The 27,500-nt window shown below is 43.0% G+C and overlaps 5 protein-coding genes across 9 annotated transcripts in view; 1 reads left to right on the top strand and 4 right to left on the bottom strand.

Moving 5' to 3' along the window:
* LOC114851964 (Golgi apparatus protein 1-like) overlaps positions 1-3,948 on the bottom strand; it is a 10,040-nt gene extending 6,092 nt beyond the window's left edge. For both annotated transcript variants that reach the window (XM_029143914.3, XM_029143915.3), the window contains exons 1-10: positions 3,601-3,948; positions 2,229-2,258; positions 1,764-1,850; positions 1,438-1,653; positions 1,117-1,320; positions 954-1,025; positions 676-862; positions 383-600; positions 182-303; positions 4-105 (exon numbers count right to left, since the gene is read on the bottom strand). In XM_029143914.3, coding sequence (XP_028999747.1) covers positions 4-105; positions 182-303; positions 383-600; positions 676-862; positions 954-1,025; positions 1,117-1,320; positions 1,438-1,653; positions 1,764-1,850; positions 2,229-2,258; positions 3,601-3,912 — 1,550 coding nt within the window. In that variant the 5' untranslated portion in view covers positions 3,913-3,948. The remainder of the gene's footprint in view (positions 1-3; positions 106-181; positions 304-382; positions 601-675; positions 863-953; positions 1,026-1,116; positions 1,321-1,437; positions 1,654-1,763; positions 1,851-2,228; positions 2,259-3,600) is intronic.
* Positions 3,949-4,120: 172 nt separating this feature from the next.
* Positions 4,121-6,695, top strand: LOC114851975 (troponin I, fast skeletal muscle-like). Of its 3 annotated transcripts, none has more exons than XM_029143933.3 (7): positions 4,121-4,333; positions 5,194-5,219; positions 5,308-5,344; positions 5,701-5,829; positions 6,010-6,099; positions 6,250-6,426; positions 6,513-6,695. In XM_029143933.3, exons 1-7 carry the CDS (start codon positions 4,229-4,231, stop codon positions 6,597-6,599), a joined length of 651 nt encoding a protein of 216 aa, XP_028999766.1. In that variant the 5' UTR covers positions 4,121-4,228; the 3' UTR covers positions 6,600-6,695. The 3 variants fall into 3 exon arrangements, with proteins under 3 accessions (XP_028999766.1, XP_028999768.1, XP_028999769.1); XM_029143935.3 differs by having other exon boundaries at positions 4,203-4,333; positions 5,013-5,219; XM_029143936.3 differs by having other exon boundaries at positions 4,215-4,360; positions 5,013-5,219.
* A 591-nt stretch (positions 6,696-7,286) lies between these two features.
* On the bottom strand, positions 7,287-13,120 carry LOC129603865 (uncharacterized). Its single transcript, XM_055507228.1, has 13 exons — positions 12,963-13,120; positions 12,664-12,863; positions 12,378-12,515; positions 12,106-12,229; positions 10,054-12,025; positions 9,624-9,765; positions 9,387-9,530; positions 9,195-9,253; positions 8,894-9,084; positions 8,414-8,814; positions 8,234-8,330; positions 7,938-8,127; positions 7,287-7,853 (listed from the first exon to the last, which is right to left on the bottom strand). Exons 1-13 carry the CDS (start codon positions 13,083-13,085, stop codon positions 7,717-7,719), a joined length of 3,918 nt encoding a protein of 1,305 aa, XP_055363203.1. The 5' UTR covers positions 13,086-13,120; the 3' UTR covers positions 7,287-7,716.
* Positions 13,121-17,895: 4,775 nt separating this feature from the next.
* On the bottom strand, positions 17,896-22,081 carry LOC114851969 (uncharacterized). 2 transcript variants are annotated; one of them, XM_055507231.1, is made up of 14 exons: positions 21,922-22,081; positions 21,621-21,820; positions 21,335-21,472; positions 21,060-21,183; positions 20,882-20,979; positions 20,655-20,848; positions 20,208-20,349; positions 19,975-20,115; positions 19,785-19,843; positions 19,484-19,674; positions 19,004-19,404; positions 18,824-18,920; positions 18,528-18,717; positions 17,896-18,443 (listed from the first exon to the last, which is right to left on the bottom strand). In XM_055507231.1, the coding sequence occupies exons 1-14, from the start codon at positions 22,042-22,044 to the stop codon at positions 18,310-18,312; spliced, it is 2,232 nt and encodes a 743-aa protein (XP_055363206.1). In that variant the 5' UTR covers positions 22,045-22,081; the 3' UTR covers positions 17,896-18,309. The 2 variants fall into 2 exon arrangements, with proteins under 2 accessions (XP_055363206.1, XP_028999759.3); XM_029143926.3 differs by having other exon boundaries at positions 20,655-20,979.
* A 4,117-nt stretch (positions 22,082-26,198) lies between these two features.
* LOC114852750 (mucin-2-like) overlaps positions 26,199-27,500 on the bottom strand; it is a 6,528-nt gene continuing 5,226 nt past the window's right edge. Inside the window, exons 12-16 of the mRNA XM_055507227.1 lie at positions 27,419-27,500; positions 26,938-27,338; positions 26,758-26,854; positions 26,462-26,651; positions 26,199-26,377 (exon numbers count right to left, since the gene is read on the bottom strand). Coding sequence (XP_055363202.1) covers positions 26,241-26,377; positions 26,462-26,651; positions 26,758-26,854; positions 26,938-27,338; positions 27,419-27,500 — 907 coding nt within the window. The 3' untranslated portion in view covers positions 26,199-26,240. The remainder of the gene's footprint in view (positions 26,378-26,461; positions 26,652-26,757; positions 26,855-26,937; positions 27,339-27,418) is intronic.

Genomic DNA, 27,500 nt, shown 5'->3' with positions numbered 1-27,500 from the left:
CACTTCCAGTCTCTGGATATAAAGTACTGCAGCTCCAGCAGACGGTGTTCGCAGTCTTCCACCATTTTCTCTGTGTACAGATGCTCCATGAGACACGACAGGATCCTGCAAACACACACATTACACGTGTCCTGAGCACTTATCATCATACTGTACAACAAGCAGCTTGAACATGTCTCACATGGGGTCTCCGGTGCGAATGTGTTTGCAGGCCGTCTGGATGACGGACTCGCAGGCCTCGTTGAGCGCCCTGTCGATCCTGTAGTCGGCTCCTGGATCCGCAGACTGGATCAGAGTCTGCAGCTGCAGACACAACAGCGCATGGTTGACGGACGTTTCACCTTCTTACTCCATAATTCAGATGTAGCTGCCGGGGTCTTACAGAGCTCTGGCAGATGCTGTCGATGGCGGCGCTGCGGTCGCCGCGGCCGATCCGCATCAGGCAGTGCAGCGTCCGGCCTTTGCGGTGCAGCCCGGAGCAGTGGGCCTCGATCTCCGTCCGGCAGTGCAGCACGATCTCTGGACTCAGGGAGAAGTCCTCCATCAGCATCCGCCGGTAGTCCAGCATCTCGCCCTGACACTCGCCGCTGACCGTGCGCCCTGCACGGCACAAGAGCAGATGTTGGCTCAGGTTCTGTCTGCGGCCACGGTCGGAACCACGGCCCCTCCACTCACCGCGGTGCACGGCCGCCTCCAGGCACAGCAGCAGGTACGACAGTCGGGCCTCGCGGGCTCGGGGCAGATTGGTGTCCACGCTGCAGCGCTGTTTCCTCAGGTCCAGCTTGCAGGCTTTAGCCAGAGAGTAACTCACTCTGTAGTCCTGAGAAATCAGCTTCTGACGGGTGGTGAGAGCATCGCGACACTTAGGAGGGAGAGAGGGGCGAAGAATTAGTGACCACATCAGCGCCATCATTCACAGATGGTGGATCCTGCTGCCGTGTGGCGGGTTTTACCTTCTCTGACATGGCCTCCTCAAACTTATGGTTGAACAGACACTTGTAGACTTTCCCTTCTCCTGCCTGAGTCTGCGGAGAAGAGCAGTAAAAGACAAAACACTTAAAGAACCACAAACCAAATCTGAATTCAGATCATATTATTAACATCCAGCATCCTCACGTTCTGGCAGAATCTCTCTCTGTCGTCTCTGCAGGAGAAGTAGAGGTGCCGGTCCAGGTGGAAGTCGTCTGACGACAGCTCTGCCACCCGCAGGATCGCCCTCTGACACTCCTCCTTGATGGGACGAGCGTGATCCTGCTGCTCCGCCTGTCTCACCAGAGCCTTCTCCAGGCAGGCGATGACGTCGCCCTGTGAGTGAACGTCCTGCCAACGGAGGGAGGGATCAAGGTGGGGCATTAAAACAGAACCCTGGACGGACACACACACACACACACACACACACACACACACACACACACACACACACACACACACACACACCTTGTGTCCGACGTTGACGCTGCCGCAGCGCAGGCTGTTGATGTCGTCCTTACATTTGCTCATGAAGCCACAGATCAACCTGTAGTCACTGAAGATTATACTGGTCATCTTGGTGATGTACTGGTTACACTGGTACTCAGTGATGTTGCCACGGTGATCGACCAAGCAGGACACCAGGTAGCCACGCCCCCGCTCCTCCTCGTTACACTCCTTAATCTGAAGGAATCCAACACGCAACAGGCAGAAACACAGTCACATGCGGCTGCATTGGAAGCTGCGTTGGACCTGACTGGAGGCCGAGCTCGGGGCTCATGGGCCACACTGACCTCAGTGATGGTGCTCTTGCAGACCTCCGTGGCAACCGACTCAAACTTTGGATCTGTGGTCAGATTTAGTTTGTAGTTCCACAGAAGCTGAAACAGACAAAATAGAGATATTAGTTTAAATGATATTTAACAACCAGTTTAATGAAGATACTCAGAGCAAGCACAATAAAATGACTGCTAGTAACTTTCCTTCTAACAAAGACCGCTGATTTTAATGAGTTTCAGCCAGCGTACGATTGGTACCAACACAATCCAATTTAATAGTAATAACAGTGAGTCAGCGTTATTGACTACACTGACTAGAAATAGCATTAAAAATGTTTATTTCACTTAGAAGCCAGATATTTCTTGAAGAATAAATTCATTTTACTATAATAATACAAGTATTATATTATAACTGAGAGAGAGAGGGGAGATGAGACAAACACTGCATCCAGACCTGTGTGTGCTGGAGGGAACACTTACATGGTTACAGTTGGGAGCAATCTCAGTTTCCTGCAAAAACACAAAGACGAGAAGGCTTTGATTGAAACACTGACAAACATGCAACACAAATGAAACATCTCATTCCTCAGATGGAAACTTCAAATTTCAAATCAACCTCATTTGTTCATAGCTTTTGAAATAAAAAAAATGAGGGCTGTGTTTAATAAATAATTAGCATTTAACACCACAAAATTTGATTATTTTACTCCCACTAACAACAGACAGAAGAAGCTGAGACAGAAAACAGCTTCCTGTGAGGAGGAAGGAAGCTCCACCGTGTCAGCCAGAGTCAGCCTTCAGCCCACAGTCAGTGTGTGATCGCAGCCACAGGCCTGTTGGGACTGTGACTCAGTTTCTAACCACAGGGCTTTAACTCAAATGTCTCCCCAGCGTCAGATTTCAGGGCTTAGATCCCTACAAATAAACCGTAGGCCGCCTGCTGCCGCTGCTGTGTGCGTCTTTCCCTCAGTCATTCACGTCTCTAGGAGGCGGCAGCTGCTAAAGAGCAGAAAGGCTGCAATTATCTGAGCAAAGAGGACAACGCTCAGGGCTGACGGAGGACTGTGTGTGTGTGTGTGTGTGTGTGTGTGTGTGTGTGTGTGTGTGTGTGTGTGTGTGTTTGTGTGTGTCTGGTATTGCAACAGTGGATAATGTAGGGTGACGTACCTGTAAATGAAACTAAGGAATCTTGTTGCCACATTCCAGTCAGCGGACTTTTAGCATTTATATAATAAATTATTATAGGTTATAAGTCAGCTACTAACAAACATGTAAAGTCCTAATGTGTAACAGATCAGTGTTTATCATGTGGATCAGTGTGGTAAACATTTTAAAGAACTGAACCAGCAGATGCCACAAATGCACAAATTAGATTACAGTCAATTCATTTTCCATCAATTGACAGTTTGACACATCCATTGGTGTCTGGACGTCCGTGAGCAAACACACAGACACACCACGACCCACTTCACACAATCCACCAATGTGAAACCAGCATGTGTGGCTTTACTTCACGCTGAACGTCACCTGAAGGCTGCATGTCAGGAGCCAAAGCTTTATCATGTGACTGACAGCAGCTAGTGTAAAACAAATCACAATCCTGTCCCACAGCTGGTGGACCTGACTGCGACGGGTCCTCAGCGTCCATCGCTCCATCCCGGCCAGAACACGGCCAAGGCTCGAACTGACACCACGCACTGCTGTGGCCGCTCTCGGGTGCCTCCGGTGCAGCTCCGGCTGCTGATGAGCAGCTGGGCGGCGAGCGGATGCTGAGGATGCGGATGCTGAGGATGCGGATGCAGGAGGCTGCTCCCTCCAGCACCGCTGACGCGTCCCGCGCCCGTCCGCTCACCTCTCTGCGGTCCTGCAGGCACTCCAGCACCGCCAGGTTGTTGCTCCAGGTGTGTTTGGGGCACAGGCGGGTCAGGTCCTCCCGGCAGGCCTCCTCCTCCGACAGCTTCCAGCCGGTCGCCCTTCGAGGCTGCGACGCCCCGGCGGCGGCGGCAGGTGCATCTCTGGCCGGGGGTTCGGCGGCCCTGAGGACGGGCGGGTTGGGCGGTCCGCTGGCGGGCTTCAAGCCGAGCACGGAACCGGAGCCGGAACCGCAGAGACACACAGACAAGAACAGCAGCAAAAACAGCTGAGAGCGACTGTACGCCGCCATCTTCGCACTACAGCCAAGCAAGTTCTAATGGGATGACGTCACTTCCGGTCAGCGATTTCGCATTAAAGATAAAGACTTGTTCAACGTCCTTTCACTATAAAATATTACAAGGTTTATTAGGTTAAAAGATTAAGATTAAAAGGCATGTAAGGCAAGTATTTATTTCTCATATTTCCCCTATATTATTGTTATTGTTTTAATAATAAGAATAATTTCCTTTATTTTTTTTATTTTAAATTTGAAGCTATACCGAAGAGCATGCTTTTGTTTGAATGTCTTCCATTCCGTCCCCAGGAGGTTGAGCAGCTGAATATTGATGGGAACCAGTACGAGCAACCAATCCTCCCAGTTTAGAGCTGACAGCTGCTGGAAGCCTTTTTCTGCTCCAGCCCACGCTCCGACTACCAGGACCATTCCCCAAGTGTGTTCGCTGATTAATTATTTCATGGTTAGCACATTTAAGCTGTTTGATGTCTCTTTGAAGCGGCAGTCAAATTCTGATGGTCTGAGCAGAGACTCAATGCAGAATTTAGAAAACAAATTTACAGCTGGTTCTTTTTTAACAAACAACTTATCTTTAAGTTTATGTTTTTTAGGAACTAGTTTGATTGAATCCAGAACAAACATTTCTAAATTATGTCTAGGTCTGTACCACTTAGTAATAGGTCAATGCCACTTTTTTATGGTTTACAATCCTGTAGTCTATAATACTGTAAAAGAGCAGGAATGAAACCAGCACTCACATGAAAGGAGACTCAGCTGTTACAGACTACAGCTGAGCTGACTCAGAGGAAATCCTGGAGCAAAAATATTCCTCGAGCTTCGGACACAGCTTTAAATAACTTGATCATGTGTGAGTGAAGGATTCAGATGTTTTGTGATTAATAATAATCTATAAAAGTCCAACCTTTAAAAAAACAGATGTACGTTACATTTTATCTATTGTTTTTAGTTATTCTGTAAATCTCGTAGAAGTTTGTCTCCTGAGTGACTGTGTATCATTTCTGATATTATTTGTCAGACCAGTTCACAAACAAAGTCAAGAATTTTCCATAACTGGACTAGGACTGTGTAAAGGCTTTGTCACACATTGTTTGAAGGGTCGGCCAGAATGAAAATGCCTGAAGTGTCTGCTTCGGCCTCAGCTGCTGCTGTCAGGCCTCCTGTCTGAAGACAACTGCTGCCGTTCCACACACACACAGCTGAAGCAACATCTATAAAGAGACCAGAGAACTGAAGCGTTTCCATTCTTCTTTCTTCCCATCTACCGCCTGCGAGCAGGACTCAGCCGCAGCCAGGATGGCAGAGTAAGTTAAGATCTGAATAACATTCAGTTGATGCCTACAGTACCAACATCCTCTAATTATTTTCCATGTTGTTTAATCTTCTTTAAAGGAAAAAGATGCCATCAAGTCGGAAAAATCATCTCAAGGTAGAAACTGACACTGTCAAATAATTGTACATGTATGAATCCATGACAAACTCAATCTAGTTCTGTTTTTTTAATTTTAATAATCCATTATATGAACTTCAAAGGCTTACTCTTTATTTACTTTATCAGACAGCTAAATGATTTACTTTTATAAATTGTAGGAAGAGTAATAAATTAAAGTTTTGTCTCATCAGGAAGCTGTGATCTGACAAGTTATTTATCTATGGATTTTCTGACTATGCTGTGATTGCTCTCTCTTTCTGTCTCTCTCTCTCTCTCTTTCTGTCTCTATCTCTCTCTCTTCCCCCCCCCCCCCCCCCCCCCCCCCCCCCCCCCCCCCTCTCTGTCTCTCTCAGGCCCTGCTGCTGCAGATCGGTGAGGCAATGCTGGAGGAGGAGTTGCAGGAGGCCCAGAATGAGAAGATGAAGTACATGCAGGATAACTGCCCGACTCTCTCCATCCCAAGCTGCATGCAGGATCTGCAGGTAAACCTCCACGACTTTAAACGATCTCAGCAAATGTTCTGATTTTTTTTTTTTGTCCTTTTTTTCCTTTTTATAGTCCAGTGCTATTCTCATGGGGGCTGTGTCGAGTGTCCTGCTAAGTCTGTTAAAATATAAAAATATATTTAAACTCTGTTGAATTCTCTCGCTTTTTTCAACCAGGAACTTTGTCGGAAACTTCACAAGGAAATTGATTTGGTGGATGAGCAACGATATGACATGGAGAACAAAGTAAAAAAGTCCAGCAAGGAGGTTTGTTAAGTTAATGACGCTGCCTCTGACACTGTCCACAGACATAGTCAAGCGTGGTTGTGGATTCATATGAATCCAACCCTATTATTCATCACTATAGCATATTGTTCTTTACACTCACTCATAATATGAGTAACTGTTCTCTGTCAGATTGACGACCTGAAGATCATGGTTCAAGATCTGAAGGGCAAATTTAAGAAGCCAGTCCTTAAGAAGGTGAGGATGTCAGCTGACGCCATGCTGGCTGCTCTACTGGGCTCCAAACACAAAGTATCCATGGATCTTAGAGCCAACCTGAAACAGGTCAAGAAGGAGGTGAAAGAGGAGGTGAGGCGCCCTGAAATAAAAAGGCAGAGAGCTTTAGCAAACAGAGAATGCGAGAAGACTTTAAAAGATTTATTGTGTTTTCCCAGGAGAAGCAAACAGGTGACTGGAGGAAGAACATCAAGGACAAGGCAGGAATGGATGGGAGGAAGAAGATGTTTGAGACAGAGGCATAAATGACTGTTGTTTTGTGTTTTTATGTGAGCAGCCCTGATCCTGTGTATTATGTGGTTGTTACTGTTAGAAAGGTATTTAAATAAATAAAGCACAAAAGATTTGTGTTTTACTTTATTATATATATATATATATATATATATATATATATATACACAAACTGGTCATATGCAGCATTGCAGCTTCCACAGCTGATCCAGATCGACCATTACAATCAGGTAGAACTAGTGTACAAAGCCTGAGAAAATGTTCAACCACCAAGTCAGGAATAAATTGTTCTATCAGTTCTATAATCCCAAATCTTTTACAGGAAATGCAGACGTGAGATTGATCTAACGCACTTCGTACGTGTGGATGCGTGTGTGTGTTCTTGTACTTGTTACATAGTGAGGACCGGCAACAGAAGCAGTGTTCCACCAAAGTGAGGACGTTTTCAGAACATGGGGACACAACTGGGGACAGGGCTGTTTGAGGGTTAAGATGTGGTTTCCTTTAGTTTTATTTACGCAAGGTTAAATGTGTGATTATAGTTATTTATGATAATTAAGTCAGTGTCCTATATACTGTGTGTGTGTGTGTGTGTGTGTGTGTGTGTGTGTGTGTGTGTGTGTGTGTGTGTGTGTGTGTGTGTGTGTGTGTGTGTGTGTGTGTGCGCGTGCGCATTAGAGATTAAAAGACAGACATCATACTTTACTACTATTACTATTTTTTTAATTAGTTAGCATTAATCTCACTGCAGTACAGAAATCCAGGAAATAAAACATCTCCACTCCACATTATTATCACTATTTGTTGCGCCTTCATAATGATACAATTTTAATAATTACAATAAATATAATACAATCATGAAATATAAACAAATTACTTGATACATAAAATAAACAAATATAATGTGATGATGAATGTCTACATTTTCATGCTGTTAGAAAAAACAGATTTCCACTTTAGAAAGCACAAATATAAGACCACATTTCCTCTTACTGATGCATATTGTTATTATTTAATTTTAAAGATGTTAATATAAAACAAACTCATTTAAGGCTCAAATGTGTAAAAAATACCTAAACACACAAGCAACAATGCAAATCTAATAAAAAACTTATGTTATGTCAGCAAGTCCTAGTTTTCAAACGTGGGCAAAGGTTGGTATTTGAAGCCGGTCATCTTAGATCTGTAGATGACAACCCCACAGATCATACCCACAGCAGCAAGAAGACATCCAGCTCCGAACAGCAGGTTCACATTCAGGTTGGTCACTGCACAAAAGAAGCACAATGTGAACTCATGTTGTCAAACACAGCAGGTGTGTTGTTAAGAAAATCACCTGTGGTATTTCCTACCTGTGTGTCTGCTGAGCTCCACTGATCTCTTGAAGCGCAAAGGACCCTGGGAGATGAAGTGAGCTTCACTCTGGATACCAGCCTCTCTCTTTCTGTGATGGTGAGGCTCCTGGGACCTGATGCATCCTTGTGAGCACCTGGTGTTGTGGTTCCCTGCTTCACACATCAGAACCGAGCAGCTGATGTAAACCTGCAAACAGGATACAAGTATGTAGCATTAACATGTGTGGTGTACGAGCTACCACTGCTGACATTTAATCATTTTCTCAGGTCTACTTCCAGTCTCCTTTCATTACCTGGTTCTGCAGGCCGATGAACTTAAAGGCCTCAAGGCTGAACTTAAATTCTCTCCTGTCACTGGAATAGGTTCGAATAGTTTGGTCCACGTTACACCTGGTGAAAACAGCAGCAACAGAAAAGAAAGCTCATGAAACCTAATCGTGTCTTTTGTGACTAAAGCTTCTTCTCATTCTTACCCATTTTCAATGATGGAGTAGGTCGGCTGAGAGTCCGGGTTGTCATAAGGTGCAGCTCTGCAGGACTCCACAAACAGCTCAGTGTTTTGGGCTGAAGTGTTGGCCTCTATCTCAATAAACATCCTGCTCCCAGTTTCAAACTCCAGCGGATACAAACTTGGATCAATCATTTTCCTGAACCGTTCACTAGAGTAGAACTCAAAGTGGTAGGTGAATGTGCCAAGGCCTTTGTCCCACACGGTGACGGCCGGCCTGTGTGCTTTGAAGCTCAGTGTGATGTTGCCCCGTTTGGGGTACTGACAGTAGAACTTCACCTCCAGATGGTCTTTCCTGGTGACCACATCTCTGACGTTGTCCACCGTGATTATTTCATTCTTGAAAAGGAGGTGTTCTTCATCTTCCTGTAGAATAATATAGTAGTATTTAATGGTAATAACAGCAAAGGCCAAAGTACAATATGAAGTAATGGCTCTTTGTTACCTCGATCTTAGTGCCACAAGCATTGAGGGGAATGACACCAACTATGTGAGTGCGGTTGGAGTGTCTCTGGAGGCTGCACAGGGTGTTGGAGGAGTCGCTGAGCTGCAGATGATCCTCACTTATTCCAGACAAGGACGCTTTCTCAATCTCTACTATCATTGTGGACTCTTTGCAGATGACATTTGTTTTAACTGTAAAATAAGAGTTTTACAATTGCATCACATAGATTCACCAAAGTAAACATAATTATGGGCAACGTTCAATTAGTAAGGATTAGAATAAAGGTCGGCCTTTGACTCACTCTCTCTCTTTTTGACACCCACCAGGACACATCTCATCTGCGACTGATAGACGTGAGACCTGAAAAGCATTGATGAACGTAGGTATAGAAATTAATTCTGAAAATCTAGATGGCAACAATCATCTGACCACCAGCTGATGAACTGTGAATGATTGGTTTTAACATATGCAGAATCAAAAAGCCAAGGTTTACCCGGCCACAGATTCCACAGCAAAGCAGACTGGGTACTGGTCATCAACCTCATCTGGGGTTGGCGTCCACCTTATGATGAACTCATCATGTGTGGTCTTGTGCTTATGGATATTGCGTGGCCCACTAATGATGAGGTTATTTATTCTGCGTGAAAACAAACAAACATCATTCAGAATGTTCCTTTAATTGCTATGGCTGACAATTCTGCTTGAATGATTTTTCTTGGTTCTCCCTTACTCTGAGTTTAAGGCTTTTGCTTTGACTCTGATCTCCAGCTCTCTGCCTACCACTGCTTGGATGACTGCTCCATTCTCTGGTGTAGGGTCCACAAGATCTGGCAAGTAGTCTCCGTCCTCACACGATGGAGCAGGATCGTCCACTGAAGGTAAAAATTTAACATCAGCTTAAGGTCCAAGTTAGATACAATGAAAAATATATGGCTTTGAAGCTTATGAATTGCTTAAAATATATTTTTTTATATTTTGTGTGACCTTGCCATATGCTGTACATAAAAGGATGTGTTAAACCTGCACTCCTAACCTTCATATATTTAAAATACCAGGCATATTTATATACTAGTTATACCTCAGAGACAACACTGCTACACCGCCTAGTGTAATTTGCTGTGGACAGTGTCATTAAAATTGTTGTTACATAAATGACTCACCGAGTACAAAAAAGTGCAAAGGAAGTTTACTGAAAAAGGAAACTGGTGTAGTAGATGTGGTTGGTTTTGTTGTTGTGGTAATAGTTGTGGTTGTTGTGGATGTAGTTGTGGTTGTTGGTTCTTCTGTTGTTGTTGCGGTAGTAGATGTTGTTGTTGGTTCTGTTGTGGTTGTTGTTGATTCTGTTGTAGTTGTGGTTGTTGGGGCTTCTGTTGTGGTTGTTGGGGCTTCTGTTGTGGTTGTTGGGGCTTCTGTTGTGGTTGTTGCTTCTGTTGTAGTTGTGGTTGTTGGGGCTTCTGTTGTGGTTGTTGGGGCTTCTGTTGTGGTTGTTTGGGCTTCTGTTGTGGTTGTTGCCTCTGTTGTAGTTGTGGTTGTTGTTGCTTCTGTTGTAGTTGTGGTTGTTGTTGCTTCAGTTGTACTTGTGGTTGTTGCTTCTGTTGTAGTTGTGGTTGTTGTTGCTTCTGTTGTGGATGTTGCTTCTGTTGTAGTTGTGGTTGTTGGTGCTTCAGTTGTGGTTGTTGCTTCTGTTGTACTTGTGGTTGTTGCTTCGGTTGTAGTTGTGGTTGTTGTTGCTTCTGTTGTGGATGTTGCTTCGATTGTAGTTGTATTTGTTGTTGCTTCTGTTGTACTTGTGGTTGTTGCTTCTGTTGTACTTGTAGTTGTTGATGCTTCTGTTGTGGATGTTGCTTCTGTTGTAGTTGTGGTTGTTGGTGCTTCAGTTGTGGTTGTTGCTTCTGTTGTAGTTGTGGTTGTTGGTGCTTCACTTGTGGTTGTTGCTTCTGTTGTAGTTGTGGTTGTTGGTGCTTCAGTTGTGGTTGTTGCTTCTGCTGTGGTTGTGGTTGTTGGTGCTTCAGTTGTGGTTGTTGGTTCTGTTGTAGTTGTGGTTGTTGGTTCCGTTGTAGTTGTGGTTGTTGGTGCTTCAGTTGTGGTTGTTGGTTCCGTTGTAGCTGTGGTTGTTGGTTCCGTTGTAGTTGTGGTTGTGGTTGTTGGTGCTTCTGTTGTGGTTGTTGGTGCTTCTGTTGTGGTTGTTGGTGCTTCTGTTGTGGTTGTGGTTGTTGGTGCTTCTGTTGTAGTAGTGGTTGTTGGTGCTTCTGTTGTAGTAGTGGTTGTTGGTGCTTCCGTTGTAGTCGTGGTTGTTGGTGCTTCCGTTGTAGTTGTTGGTGTTTCTGTTGTGGTTGTTGGTGCTTCCGTTGTAGTTGTGGTTGTTGGTGCTTCCGTTGTGGTTGTTGGTGCTTCCGTTGTGGTTGTTGTGTCTGTTGTAGTTGTTGTTGTTGTTGGTGCTTCTGTTGTGGTTGTTGTGTCTGTTGTAGTTGTAGTTGTTGGTGCTTCTGTTGTAGTCGTGGTTGTTGGTGCTTCTGTTGTAGTTGTGGTTGTTGGTGCTTCTGTTGTAGTCGTGGTTGTTGGTGCTTCTGTTGTAGTCGTGGTTGTTGGTGCTTCTGTTGTAGTCGTGGTTGTTGGTGCTTTTGTTGTAGTTGTGGTGTTTGGTGCTTCTGTTGTTGTTGTAGTTGTAGTTGTTGGTATTGTTATGGTAGTAGTTGTAGTTGGTGTTGTGGTAGTAGTCATTGTTGGTGTTGTGGTAGTTGTTGTGGTAGTTGTTGGTCTTGTTGTGGTAGTTGTTGGTGTTGTTGTGGTAGTTGTTGCTGTTGTTGTGATAGTAGTTGTAGTTGGTGTTGTTTTGGTAGTTGTATCAGTTTTTGTTCTTGTTGGGGTAGGAGTTGTAATGGTCTGTGTTGTTTTTTTGATAGTAGTTGGTGTTCTTGTTGTGGTAGATGGGGTTGCAGTTGTGGCTGCCTGGGAAGATTGTTGTGTTGGGGCGTTTCTCTTTTTTCTTATGGTCAGTGGATCCCTGATCGACTGGGATCCATCTAAATAGGTCAAAGTGGTCTGTTGTTTTGGGAAATCCACCACCACCAGCTCAAATTCATTTTCTCGTCTGGTGCTGTTGATGTAGTGATAGTCTAATGTGCAAGAGTCCTATAATCATTAAGTAGTTACAGTGAGTGACACATGGGATCAGACAATAAATGAACAGTAGAAAAGATGTGTCAACCAACCTGATCTAAGGTGAAGCCTGGATGACGGCCATCCTCTCCGTGTTGGACATACCTGCATCGAACCCTGTCACCATCAGGATCAGAGGAAATCAGACGGTACCTCCGTGGGCAGTTCTGAGGAACTCTGGAAAGACAGCATCATCATTCATCACATTATAAAAAAAGAAATTTACAACTGTTCATGCAGATTTGTTCCAAAGTATTTTTTGCCTTTTAATTTTCAGGCTGTCAGGGGACGTTCGTCCAGAGGTGAGGTAAAGTATCAGACTTACCGAAGCAGAGGCAGAACGGCAACTTTTGGTGAGGTGTTTGGTTGATTGGTGTCAGATCTTGTCCCCAGATCCACGTGTGTCAGTAGACTCCAGGGATCATGGGATCCAGATGATGAGCTCCAACAGCAGCCAGACGCCCTGATGGTTGTGTGGGAAGAACAATCTCAAAGTACAGTTGCCAACAACCTCAACTTTCATCACAACAAACGGTTTATTAACAACATCATGCTACAAAACCAAATGCCGCTTCAGCACGAACAAGGTTAAATGAATGAGTTGAACATACCTCAGCTGGAAAGGTTGATCCCCCACGGTGGTTGTGGTGACAGTTTCAGTTTCACACCACTCACTGCCGTTTTCTGGAGCTTTCGCGCTCCTGTCGATTACACCTCTCTGAGGTGTGGAGGTAGAGCCACAGTTTCCCTCAGAACAACTCCAGCTGAGGGACTGACAGCTGCTGAAGGTGGCCCTGCTGCGAAAGCTCACCTACAGTGAAAATACAGACGTTACATCACTCCACAAAGTTCTAAGAACGTTCCTGATCTTTTTGAAAATAATGTTGTATATGAAAGTTGCAGGTCTTACAATAACTGATCCGTCAGCGGTTTTTCCTTTGTAGGTGAAAATCGAGCTTTCCCCAAAGAAATTCTGTGCAGACACCATCGAGACCAGGAGCAGCTGAAGCAGAAGCACCAGTGTGGAAGCCATGATGCCAGACGTCTCTGTCTGTGTCTCTGATGTTCACATCCACCTGCAACATCCTTATATAGTATCAACCTGTTTGTCAGCTGACACCAATCAGGTTGTACTGCGTAATAATGAACATGATGCTCAGAAAAGTAGGACAGCTAAACTGGTTTTATGGGGTCAAGAAATGTTTCCTTATTAAAAAGCTACAATAGCACTAATGATCTTACACGTAACAAAGGTGACACAATAGTTAAGTTAGTCAAACCAAGTCATTAAGATTAATTATATAATTTAAGGAAGTAGACATGAGATGAAAGCAGCATTTCATAACAAAATGATCAGTGTAATAATAAATAATGTTGAAGGTCTAATGAAACTGTTGTGCTTGCGTTTGAGTTCAGGGCTTCTCATGAGCAAAATCACAGATGGTTTATTGAATTAGATTTTGCCCTGTTTTTCCTCAGAGCTACTTCTTAAACTTCCAAACACAGAACACAAAGCGGAAGCTTAAGGCGGTTTGCTTTTACGCTGTTGCAGCTTTCAGATTTCTGACCTTATATGTATGTCCCCTGAGCTTATATATATGACCTCTACCCATATGTGGAGGTCAGAAGTCAGACCTCTTCAGATCAAACAGGTCTCACAGTGATGTTTAGCTGTGATGTTGCTGGATTCACTGTAAGGAAGTACAGCAGAAAACAGTTTTCCCCTGAAATCAGATTGTGTTTTACAGTAGATGCACTCACAGTATTGATATTGGACTCTCTTGTGTGTAGTGACCCTGAGGGTTTTCAATGTTCACCTTCTCCTAAAAGCCTGTTCAGCTGGGAATGACCTTTGCTGCCTCCAACCAACTTTTCTCTGATAATGAAAGTATGTTGATGGGTAGGGAAACAAAAGCAAGATGCCTTGACTCAGAATTCACCTGGATGACCAACAACCACGACTTCTGGATGAGAAGAGCCTTTTAAGACATAACTTTAGACAACTTTCATGTCCAGAGCAGCTGCACCCAGCAACATCTGAAACCCCAAATTACCCAAAGTACCTCACTGCAGAAGGTCTGGTAGTAGGCTAGAAAATCACAAGGTATTTTAAGTGACAGCTGAAAGGCAGTAATGGAAGAATGTCACTGTGACAACAATGCAAGTAGAGCAAAGTGCACATACTCAACAGATACCTCCCTAATCAGTCAAGAAGGGTGTAGTATGGCACGTAGCCCATTCAGGTCAATGAAGCAGGTCAAGCACCTGCTTCATTGGTTCACGGTGGTGCTGTGGGTAGCACCGTCGCCTCACAGCAAGAAGGTTCTGGGTTTGATTCCCGGAGGCGGCCCTGGTGCCTTTCTGTGTGGAGTTTGCACGTTCTCCCTGTGTTTGCGTGGGTTCTCTCCGGGTTCTCTGGCTTCCCCTATTGCCCGTAGGTGTGATTGTGTGTGTGTGCGTGGTTGTCTGTCTCTGTGTAGCCCTGTGATGAACTGGCGACCTGTCGGGGTGTACCCTGCCTCTCGCCCATAGCCAGCTGGGTTAGGCTCCAGCACCCCCGCGACCCCGCATATTGGAATAAGCGGCTTGGAAAATGGATGGATGGATATTATAATATTACTATATTATGAGCTTTATTTCATTAAACTACTGTACTACTGTAGTTCTTTGTTAATGTGACTTTTTGTTTTAATGTGTCACTGGTGAAGTGAACCTGTCCTGTTTGCTTTTTGAGAAACTAGTATTAGGTCTTTATGAGGATGATTTTGCATCTCAAACTTTGGTTGTCTGATTAAAGTCTGATGTACCCTGTAACATACTGACACTCAATGAATGACAACAGGCCACAGCCACATTCTGGATGGTAACCTTTTAAGCATTTCTTTCTAAAAAGTTCAATCTCAAATAATCTATGTAACTATTTGAGATGTTCTATGTCACAAACCTAATAATTTTATTTTTCCTTGTTGTTCAAATCATTACATTTAGTACTAACCTCAATAAAGAACAGAAGGTGTGATTCAGATGGATCACTGCCAAAAAGTAATTCAACTAATTAGTTCCTGAGAAAACGCTACTTATCTTCATGCTTATCTAAATTCTTGCTTGTCATGTTGGAGAAAACATTTACGTACGCAATTGATACAGCTTGTGCTCATGTGCAGTAAGGCAGCTGTGGAATTGAGAAGTGAACAATATAACATGTTATTATGTTTAATTAAACACAGGTGAGCAAGTCACGAAGGTGAAAGTTGCCAATTTTTTTCTCCTACTACCACCTTAGCTACAATAATTCAAAATTAATATTGAAATAAAAACAACTGTACTTTTTCACATTTAGAGATTTAGTACAATGAATTATTAAATGAGAATTTATGAATTATTATCATGCCACTGAGCTGCAGAATCCTATAAAGCCTGGATAGTTATGGGACTTCTGTGGCAGTTGATAGGTGCTGTAGGTGGTTCATATATGTCATTAGTAGCAGGACACTATGAATGCATGTGATCCATCCTGAGTACTTGAAGTCTCTGGATGACGTAGACGTCTACTGCATTGAGTAGAGTCTGGGAGCGGGGCCACTGGACTGGATGATGGGACTGGACACAGGCAGGATGGTTGGATCCGCAGCTGCCCATCACAGTCACATAGCTCTGAGTCTGACGATACCTGTAGGTGAGGACAGAATGTGAGAGAGAGAGAGAGAGAGAGAGAGAGAGAGAGAGAGAGAGAGAGAGAGAGAGAGAGAGAGAGAGAGAGAGCAGGGGAGAAGCACAACTACTAGAGAGAAAGAGACAAGGTTAGTTAAACATAAATCATAGATCATCAATGATGGGAGGTTATTGGATAAAAGAGGTAGAAGGAAACAGAGGAGCTCAGTGTATAAATTAAGCCCACAAGCAGTCTAAGCCTTTTGTAGATTAACTAAGAGATGGTTCCTGTGATTAACAATGATTGCCAGTGACCTGAACCATCTCTACCTATAAGCTTTATCAAAAAAAGCTGGTAGCTAAAAGCTCTGCCTCCCGTTCTGCATTTAAAGACTCTAGGAACTAAGATGCACAGCACAGGAGGCAGACAGGTAAAATGAAAGGTTTAATACACATTCGTAGTCCAGATACGGGTGAAGGTTCGATACACAAAGAGCAAGATGGCAACAGCACCAAAAGGAGCGGTCAAAGACGTCACGAGGCAGGCAGGTTGGTAACAGAGAGTCAAGGTAAAGCTACGGTACAGACATGGATGATCTAAACGACTTCAAAAAACAGGGCAAGACTGAACTAGTAATACTGGAATGAGGTACAGGACCCACCGATCTGGCAAGGAGTTAAGGCAAGCAGTACTTGCCAAGTACTGAAGGTTAAATACATGAACATGATTAGCAGATGAGTAAGAGCTAGCTGTCATGTGACCAGTGTCACGGTTCAAGGTGAAGGACCCACACGCACAGCTTGCATGAACTCTGGTAGGTGAGGGTTTAATTCAGTCTCGTGGTCAGGCAGGCAAACGTCGGTACACAACAGTAAATCCCAATACAGGCCAACAAGGACTGGGCAAGGACTGGGCAAAACAAGGTCAGGACAGGCAAGAACAGAACCGGTAGGACTTACTGAAATGCTGACTGATGTAAATACGGTAACAGAACAGACAATCTGGCAAAGTAAGATGGTGAGTGCAGGAGTATACAGTAGGTAACCAACTAATGACTGATTGAATGCAGCTGGTGAAATCACATGACTGGAAAGTAAAATGGGAGAAAACTAGAGCAGACCAGGAACTAAACAGGAAGTAAACCAAAATAAAGCAGGAAATACACAGACATGATAATGATACTGGATCCATGACAACCAGGACAACCGGATGTGACTACAATAAAACAGGAAATGGATAATACAGACTTGTGATATGACAGGAACTACAAGTAGCCCAGCGCTCTGAGAATGAGGCGTTCTGCTGGGAGCATAAGGAACTATGAGGTTGTTAAGATAAGAAGGAGCTTTATCATTAAGTACTTTGTAGGTGAGTAGGAGAATTTTAAAATCTATCCTACATTTTACAGACAGCCAGTGCAGAGAAGCTAATCGAGGAGAAATGTGATCTCTCTTTCTAAGTCTAAGTTATAGTAGTCCAGCCTAGAGGTAACAAATGCATGGATCAGTTTCTCTGCAGAGAGGATGCTTCTAATTTTAGCTATATTCCTACTTTCATGGTTAGCTCACGTTACCGGTGTCTACCCGCCAGCTTTCATACCGTGTCTGGATCTTGTTTTTGACCATGTCTTACCTGCTCCCTATTGGTGCTGTTTTGGACTCTGCGTAGTGATTTTAAACCAAGCCTGGAGATTGACTGATTTGCATGCCCCTTGTCTGTACCGTTGCTTTCATCCAAGTTTACCTGTGTTCCGACCTCTGCCTGTCTGACCATGGATTTTGCATTAAATCGCCACAACTGAGAACTGTCTGCTGTGTTTGTGGGTCCTTCACCTTGCTGTTCCTGATCGATCGTGACAACTGGAGGCTAAATAGGAGTGCTAATGACAGATGCAAATAAACAGAAATGAATACAAAATAAAACAGGAAGTGGTGACTGAATGAGCAAAGACTTGGATCTAGTGGTAAAAACTGTATGCACATGTGTCAACCTGCGGTCCTCCAGGGCCAGTGTCTCTGCTGGTTTCCTAGTTCTCTCTGCTGATTCCCATGAACATGTGTGTCAGTTGGTTTATCCAGCTGTTGACTGACTGAACACAGATGATCTAGGTAATAGGAGCTGTGGCAGCAAGACGTGAAAAATCAGAAAGAGAGTGACCCCAATTTGACAGCTGTAAAAGATGATGAGTGTGTATATGAAAGAAAATATTATTTTATTAAGTTTAATGCATTCTGAGAAATAACAAATCCTTTTCTTTTGTGATAATTATAAAACAACATACACCTCTATAAATACAATATATAATACACGCACTGTAGGCAAGGTCATAATTTTAAGTCACCTGAATATATACAACACAAGTAAACGTGACACAGAACTCCACAAAAGTAGACTAAAAACAATCGTGGACATTTCTAGCTGGTCATCATTTTAATTTTGTTATATTAGCTGAAAAATCACTTTAATCTTTAATCCTTTTAATTATGTTAGTAAGACTTCTTTACTTAAATCTTTAAAAGATTCATTGGCAAATTTCGAAAAGCAAAAGTAGTCAAAAAGATTTGTGATTATTACAACATTTTTATGCTGCACTGCTGTCCTGGTTTCAATCAAATGTGGGCAAAGGTTGGTATTTGAAGCCGGTCATCTTAGATCTGTAGATGACAACCCCACAGATCATACCCACAGCAGCAAGAAGACATCCAGCTACTAACAGCAGGTTCACAATCAGGTTGGTCACTGCACAAAAGAAGCACAACGTGAACTCATGTTGTCAAACACAGCAGGTGTGTTGTTAAGAAAATCACCTGTGGTGTTTCCTACCTGTGTGTCTGCTGAGCTCCACTGATCTCTTGAAGCGCAAAGGACCCTGGGAGATGAAGTGAGCTTCACTTTGGATACCAGCCTCTCTCTTTCTGTGATGGTGCGGCTCCTGGGACCTGATGCATCCTTGTGAACACCTGGTGTTGTGGTTCCCCGCTTCACACATCAGAACCGAGCAGCTGATATAAACCTGCAAACAGGATACAAGTATGTAGCATTAACATGTGTGGTGTACGAGCTACCACTGCTGACATTTAGTCATTTTCTCAGGTCTACTTTCAGTCTCCTTTCATCACCTGGTTCTGCAGGCCGATGAACTTAAAGGCCTCGATGCTGAACTTAAATTCTCTCCTGTCACTGGGATAGGTTCGAATAGTTTGGTCCACGTTACACCTGGTGAAAACAGCAGCAACAGAAAAGAAAGCTCATGAAACCTAATCGTGTCTTTTGTGACTAAAGCTTCTTCTCATTCTTACCCATTTTCAATGATGGAGTAGGTCGGCTGAGAGTCCGGGTTGTCATAAGGTGCAGCTCTGCAGGACTCCACAAACAGCTCAGTGTTTTGGGCTGAAGTGTTGGCCTCTATCTCAATAAACATCCTGCTCCCAGTTTCAAACTCCAGCGGATACAAACTTGGATCAATCATTTTCCTGAACCGTTCACTAGAGTAGAACTCAAAGTGGTAGGTGAATGTGCCAAGGCCTTTGTCCCACACGGTGACGGCCGGCCTGTGTGCTGTGAAGCTCAGTGTGATGTTGCCCCGTTTGGGGTACTGACAGTAGAACTTCACCTCCAGATGGTCTTTCCTGGTGACCACATCTCTGACGTTGTCCACCGTGATAATTTCATTCTTGAAAAGGAGGTGTTCTTCATCTTCCTGTAGAATAATATAGTAGTATTTAATGGTAATAACAGCAAAGGCCAAAGTACAATATGAAGTAATGGCTCCTTGTTACCTCGATCTTAGTGCCACAAGCATTGAGGGGAATGACACCAACTATGTGAGTGCGGTTGGAGTGTCTCTGGAGGCTGCACAGGGTGTTGGAGGAGTCGCTGAGCTGCAGATGATCCTCACTTATTCCAGACAAGGAAGCTTTATCAATCTCTACTATCATTGTGGACTCTTTGCAGATGACATTGGTTTTAACTGAGAAATAAGAGTTTTACCATTGTATCACATAAATTCACCAAAGTAAACATAATTACAGACAAAGTTTAATTAGCAAATGTTAGAATGAAGGTCGGCCTTTGACTCACTCTCTCTCTTTTTGACACCCACCAGGACACATCTCATCTCCGACTGATAGACGTGAGACCTGAAAAGCATTGATGAACGTAGGTATAGAAAAATAATTCTGAAAATCCAGATGGCAACAATCATCTGACCTGATGATCTGTTAATTAATTCACTGCTTAACACATGCAGAGTCAGAAAGCCAAAGTTTACCCGGCCACAGATTCCACAGCAAAGCAGACTGGGTACTGGTCATCAACCTCATCTGGGGTTGGCGTCCACCTTATGATGAACTCATGTGTGGTCTTGTGCTTATGGATATTGCGTGGCCCACTAATGATGAGGTTATTTATTCTGCGTGAAAACAAACAAACATCATTCAGAATGTTCCTTTAATGCTATGGCTGACACTTTTGCTTGGATGATTTTCCTTTGTTCTTGCTTACTCTGAGTTTAAGGCTCTTGCTTTGACTCTGACCTCCAGCTCTCTGCCTACCACTGCTTGGATGACTGCTCCATTCTCAGGTGTAGGGTCCACAAGTTCTGGCAAGTAGTCTCCATCCTCACACGATGGAGCAGGATCGTCCACTGAAGTTAAAAATTTTAACATCAGCTTAAGTTTTACACTAAATCAGAAATATATTGCTTCAAATCTTTTTTTTTTTTTCTTACAATATTCTAACCTTTCTGTCTGTGGAAAAACAAATTTAGATGACTTGGTAACCTGAATAATAGTTTGACATATACTATACATAAAAGATCTGTCAAACCTGCACTCCTGACCTGACATATTTATATAGTAGTAATACTTCAGAGACACTGCAACATTACTGTACATAGTTTGATTTGATGTGGACAATGTCATTCAAATTGTTGTTATATAAATGGCTCACCAAGTACAAAGAAGTGCAAAGGCAGTTTACTGAAACTGCTGGTTGGTTTTTCTCTCGAGGTAGTTTGTGCTGTTGTGGTAGTAGTTGTGGTTGTTGGTGCTTCTGTTGTAGTTGTTGGTGCTTCTGTTGTAGTTGTTGGTGCTTCTGTTGTAATTACCATTGGGGCGTTTCTCTTTTTCCTCAGGCTCAGTGGATACTTGACTGACTGGGATCCATCTAAATAGGTCAAAGTGATCTGTTGTTTTGGGAAATCCTCCACCACCAGCTTAAATTCTTTTTCTTGTCTGGTGCTGTTGACGTAGTGATAGTCTAATGTGCAGGAGTCCTACAAACATGTAGTAGTTACAGTGAGTGACATGCAGCATCAGACAATAAATGAACAGTAGAAAGGATGTGTCAACCAACCTGATCTAAGGTGAAGCCTGGATGACGGCCGTCCTCTCCGTGTTGGACATACCTGCATCGAACCCTGTCACCGTCAGGATCAGAGGAAATCAGACGGTACCTCCGTGGGCAGTTCTGAGGAACTCTGGAAAGACAGCATCATCATTCATCACATTATAAAAAAAGGAAATTTAGAACTATTCATGTAGACTTGTTCCAAAGGCTTTTTTTTTGCCTTTGACTTTCAGGCTGTCAGGGGACGTTCGTCCAGAGGTAAGGTAAAATATCAGACTTACCGAAGCAGAGGCAGAACGGCAACTTTTGGTGAGGTGTTTGGTTGATTGGTGTCAGATCTTGTCCCCAGATCCACGTGTGTCAGTAGACTCCAGGGATCATGGGATCCAGATGATGAGCTCCAACAGCAGCCAGACGCCCTGGTGGTTGTGTGGGAAGAACAATCTCAAAGTACAGTTGTCAACAACCTCAACTTTCATCACAACAAACGCTTTATTAACAACATCATGCTACAAAACCAAATGCTGCTTCAGCAGGAACAAGGTTAAATGAATGAGTTGAACATACCTCAGCTGGAAAGGTTGATCCCTCACGGTGGTTGTGGTGACAGTTTCAGTTTCACACCACTCACTGCCGTTTTGTGGAGCTTTCGCGCTCCTGTCGATTATTCCTCTCTGAGGTGTGAAGGTAGAGCCACAGTTTCCCTCAGAACAACTCCAGCTGAGGGACTGACAGCTGCTGAAGGTGGCCCTGCTGCGAAAGCTCACCTACAGTGTGTAAATACAGACGTTACATCACTCCACAAAGTTCTAAGAATGTTCCTGATCTCTTTGAAGATAATGTTGTATATGAAAGTTGCAGGTCTTACAATAACTGATCCGTCAGCGGTTTTTCCTTTGTAGGTGAAAATCGAGCTTCCCCCAAAGAAATTCTGTGCAGACGCTTTCGAGACCAGGAGCAGCTGAAGCAGCAGCACCAGTGTGGAAGCCATGATGCCAGACGTCTCTGTCTGTGTCTCTGATGTTCACATCCACCTGCAACATCCTTATATACTATCAACCTGTTTGTCCGCTGACACCAATCAGGTTATACTGCGTAATAATGAACATGATGCTCAGAAAAGTAGGACAGCTAAACTGGTTTTAGGAAAAATTGGGTCAAGAAATCTTGCTTCCTTATCAATGAGCAGCAATATCACAACGAGCACTAATGAAAATAAATGTGACCAAGATTATGATTACTCACATGCAATTATTAGGATTACTTACATAAGACAGACATGAGCATCTCATACCACAGTGATTTCATTTCATGTTGAATTTATTATTAAACTTTCTGTGTGTTTGCACTTCAGTCCCGGGCTGCTTGTCAGTCTAACGATGTATCACAGTGGGACTCAGTCACTACAAGTAGACTCACTATTTAGTGTCTGGAAGATTGTTGGACCAGTGACGGACATGTTTTACTCTCATTGTTGCCGTGGATGTTCACATTCCCAAAATCATTCTGATGAATGTGTGATTTTTCTAAAGGCAGCGTGATCAAGTGTAGGTTACGTGTTGAGGAACCTCCGACCTATAGACAATCTGACCTGGATGACTAAGACCCTTAGCTTTCGTTTTTGTGCCTTTCCTTTGTGAGGCAACACCCCATTTCTGCAAATTGTTTTTTTGAGACCAAGCTGCTAGTTTTTATTGCTTCCAAACCACAAAGCATCTTATGTGACATCTGAAAGGCAGGTCATGTCAAAATGACATGTTTCTTAATTAAAGAAAACTGTGTATCGTGTTGCTGCAGCCTTCCAATTACTTCATCCCTCACAGCAAGTCGGAATTCCAATAATTGGACATTCTCACCATTCAGGCTTTGTCACAAACTGTAAAGAAGCAGGTCAATGAAACGTGATGTTCCTTTGCAAGTGGAGCAACTGTGGAACTTGTAAATGAAAATAAACATAATAAAAGGGATGTGTAAATTTAAAGACAGTATTTAAATAATCTGAAGGAAGTTTGCAGATATAATATCAATGATCCTTTTAGAGTCAACTAATAGACTTGCACCAGTGCGGAGTGAGGATGAGCTGCTACTGACGCTTACTGTATTTGTACTAAATGATATGTAGCTGCGTCATACACTCATTGGTTTCAACCTACAGTATGTGTCCTGTTCAGAGTTGGTCGGGTTTCAGCCACATCTCTGAGAACTGAACACCTTGTACTTCTTGACACTCCGGGTAGGTGGTGTTGTAAAAAATAGCTGCGCTGCAGGATGATGGGTTCCAGCTAGCTTCATGTTTGACTCTTCTCTAATCTTTGGCAGTTTCTTTTCTCGTGACCCTGTTGACAACAGTATTTGCTACAAAATGTTTGGTGGTTCTGTGATCACGCCCCAATATGTTGGATATTTCAAGACCACTGCAACCCTGTAAAAGACTATTTACAGTTCTTGACTTTTCAGAGTCAGTTAAATCTCTTTTTGACCTATTATTTCTCAGGAAAAGAATGTCTCTCCCTCGTCAGATGAATATATATCACCTCATATGTTAGAATGCCTTTATTAGTCCCACAGCGGGGAAATTCCCATCAGCAGCCAGGTTACCCGGCGCTAGAATATTCATCAAATCTAATAAGCATTCAAGTTTATACAGCTTGGAGTTGAAAATTATGGATAAAATGATGATATGGTCAAAATAATGAATTGCCTAGTAGTCATGTACACTGTATACTGTACGTAGCAACGTGATGATCCAATATGAATAGAAAGTGTGAGTCATTTGGGTCACAGCCAGTTCTTTAATAAAGTGAAACTCATTTGACTAAAGACAACCCTACTTATGTTCCTGTTTATCTGAATTGTTTCTGGCCTGTCAGGTTGTTTTGGAGAAGCAGCTCATTATGAAGTAAAGCAGCTCTGGAATTGAGAGGTGAACCACGTAATGTATCATTAGATTTTAATTAAACTCAGGCGAGTAGGTCACACACTATAATTATCACCTTGGCTACAGTTCAGAGATTAACACAGAAAGAAAAACAATGGAAGTTTCCAGTTTTTTTTATTTTGATTTTTCTTTTATTCACATTTGAGATTTAGATGTTGATAAATTATATGAATGTATAATTTCTGCAGCTTGACCTCTCCTCGTGGATATTTTATTTTGCAAAGTTTAACTCTGTTACTTGATTGCTTTGATTTTTACCTACGTGTTTCTCTCTCAAATTTATTCCCTCTGTAGTTTTCAGTCTCCCATCAGATCGTCCATTTCATGTTTGTCTCATGCCGTTGCATGTCCTCTTTTGTGGTTACACTAACCCCAGACATCTTGTGTAAGTCTAATGCTTACAGTATGTCACATTATTATCTTTGCCTAATGATGTGTTTGAAATCATTCTTTGACTTTGTGCTCTGAGTCATGTCAGGTCACACCTAGTGTTTCCTGGAGTATCATGTTATCAACATTAATGTCAAGTAATTTTCTTGTCAAGTTCTGAACTTCATGGATAATTGATCTGTTGTCTTAGCTGTTTTGCCTTGAATCACAGAGTGAAAATCGTTCTTGGACTTTGACACCATGTGCTCAAGAAAATCTTTGGTACCATGATGCCTTACGGCCATTCAAGTCATTTTCATTTATAAAGCACTTTATATTTGAAACAAATCTCAAAGTGCTACAGTTTAGTTTGATCTGAAAGCTCTGATAAATAAATAAGTTTTAAGAGCAGATTTACTGTAAAAGCGTTTACAGTCTGTTCCATTTTTAAGTGCTCTGGGAGATTGTACCGCTGTCGCTGCTGAGCAGAAACCATGATCTCCCATAGACTGTTCTTTGAGGAAAAGGGGGCATCGCCATACTGTAAATGCACTGATGGGTAACCAATCATTTCAGCCAGTGGAGCAATTTAAAAGTGGGTGTAATTCGATTGTATTTATGTGCCATCACATCCTAGTTCCTCATCAGGATCCTAGTTTTGAAGAGTTTTCCCACTAGTCCCGATGAGGAATGTGTTGCAGGAAACCAGCCTGGAGGAGACAAGCGCATGGACTAACTCTGCATCTGCAGCAGTGAGTACAGTGAGTACAGTGTTCCTAAGGTGAAAAAAGGACATTTTTAACAGATGTTTGATGTGAGCGTCATACTGTACGTCAAGTGAGAGTCAGTTTTAACCTTATTGATTTTATCTGTATAATCTGGTAATTGACCATACTAATTAAAACCCTTTATTGTTGCCTAGTTTCATGCCTTCGCCTGTTAATTCCTGCAGTGCCTCACCTCTATTGCATATTTGAATTGGTGTAATAAGGGTTCTTAAAAACAAGTTCTGTCAAACAATTCTTTGGGACCCACCACATATGAGCAAACCCTCATAGAATGATGTTCAATGAGGATGTATGTAACTGAAAAAATCCTATAGAGCCTGGTGAGATTGTGGGACTCCTCAGGCAGGTGAGGAACTGGCAGGAAGTTAAAAACTCAGGCCTGGGAGGAGTTAGTGGATGATTGCACCCTCAGCCTCAGGAGATTCTGGCAAAGCATTTAAAGACTCAGGAAGAAGATGCTGTCCTTGACCAGAACTGATTATAGTGGATGGGTGTGCTGTTGCCCTCAACGAGGCATGTTCCGAAACCGTGGAAAGACAGTTCAGACTTTACCTCAATACCACTGAAACCCCTTCTATTGAGGAAGCTTAGGCATTCATGGAGGTGGTTCATGGTTGGAGGACACAATTGTTTTGACTATATGTAAATAATTTCTCAGTCTCTAGAAATACATGATCATTTGTCTTTTTTAAACTGGCACATTAATGCAAACATGTTTAGCATCAAGGGTAAGCATGCCTCCTGTTTTGATTTAAAAAAGCAAAAAAAACAAACAAAAAAAAAAAACTGACCATGTACACAGTTTCATTAGATTTGCGTGACTCCATTTTAAATTATATTTCTCTTTATAATTACTTGATTAATGTCAATATAAACATGCGTATACATGGAATAATGAAATGCAGTAGGATTAGGATTGCAACTACCACCCAGTAACGCCAGATGGTCAACATTTCCATTCTTGTACTATAAGCCTGTTTCTAGTGTACAGGTAGGAAGCTTTTCTTACCAATTTACACTGTTTGAAACGAAAAATCAAGGCAATTTACATAGTTTATTATATTTCTTTTATTGTCATGCTGCATTGCTTTCCTAGTTTTCAAACGTTGGCAAAGGTTGGTATTTGAAGCCAGTCATCTTAGATCTGTAGATGATAACCCCACAGATCATACCCACAGCAGCAAGGAGACATCCAGCTACGAAAAGCAGGTTCACAATCAGGTTGGTCACTGCACAAAAGAAGCACAACGTGAACTCATGTTGTCAAACACAGCAGGTGTGTTGTTAAGAAAATCACCTGTGGTATTTCCTACCTGTGTGTCTGCTGAGCTCCACTGATCTCTTGAAGCGCAAAGGACCCTGGGAGATGAAGTGAGCTTCACTCTGGATACCAGCCTCTCTCTTTCTGTGATGGTGCGGCTCCTGGGACCTGATGCATCCTTGTGAACACCTTGTGTTGTGGTTCCCCGCTTCACACATCAGAACCGAGCAGCTGATGTAAACCTGCAAACAGGATACAAGTATGTAGCATTAACATGTGTGGTGTACGAGCTACCACTGCTGACATTTAGTCATTTTCTCAGGTCTACTTTCAGTCTCCTTTCATCACCTGGTTCTGCAGGCCGATGAACTTAAAGGCCTCGACGCTGAACTTGAATTCTCTCCTGTCACTGGGATAGGTTCGAATAGTTTGGTCCACGTTACACCTGGTGAAAACAGCAGCAACAGAAAAGAAAGCTCATGAAACCTAATCGTGTCTTTTGTGACTAAAGCTTCTTCTCATTCTTACCCATTTTCAATGATGGAGTAGGTCGGCTGAGAGTCCGGGTTGTCATAAGGTGCAGCTCTGCAGGACTCCACAAACAGCTCAGTGTTTTGGGCTGAAGTGTTGGCCTCTATCTCAATAAACATCCTGCTCCCAGTTTCAAACTCCAGCGGATACAAATTTGGAGCAATCATTTTCCTGAACCGTTCACTAGAGTAGAACTCAAAGTGGTAGGTGAATGTGCCAAGGCCTTTGTCCCACACTGTGACGGCCGGCCTGTGAGCTGTGAAGCTCAATGTACTGATGCTCCATTTGGGGTACTGACAGTAGAACTTCACCTCCAGATGGTCTTTCCTGGTGACCACATCTCTGACGTTGTCCACGTTTATAATCTCATTTTTGAAATTGATGTTTTCTTCATCTTCCTGCAGAATAAAATAAAATATTTAGAATGGTAATAACAGCAAAGGCCAAAGTACAATATGAAGTAATGGCTCCTTGTTACCTCGATCTTAGTGCCACAAGCATTGAGGGGAATGACACCAACTATGTGAGTGCGGTTGGAGTGTCTCTGGAGGCTGCACAGG

This window comes from Betta splendens, chromosome 3 (assembly GCF_900634795.4).
Source record: "Betta splendens chromosome 3, fBetSpl5.4, whole genome shotgun sequence".
Lineage (NCBI taxonomy): Eukaryota > Metazoa > Chordata > Actinopteri > Anabantiformes > Osphronemidae > Betta > Betta splendens.
Note: the sequence above shows the minus strand (reverse complement) of the source record. Positions and strands in the feature narration are given on the sequence as shown.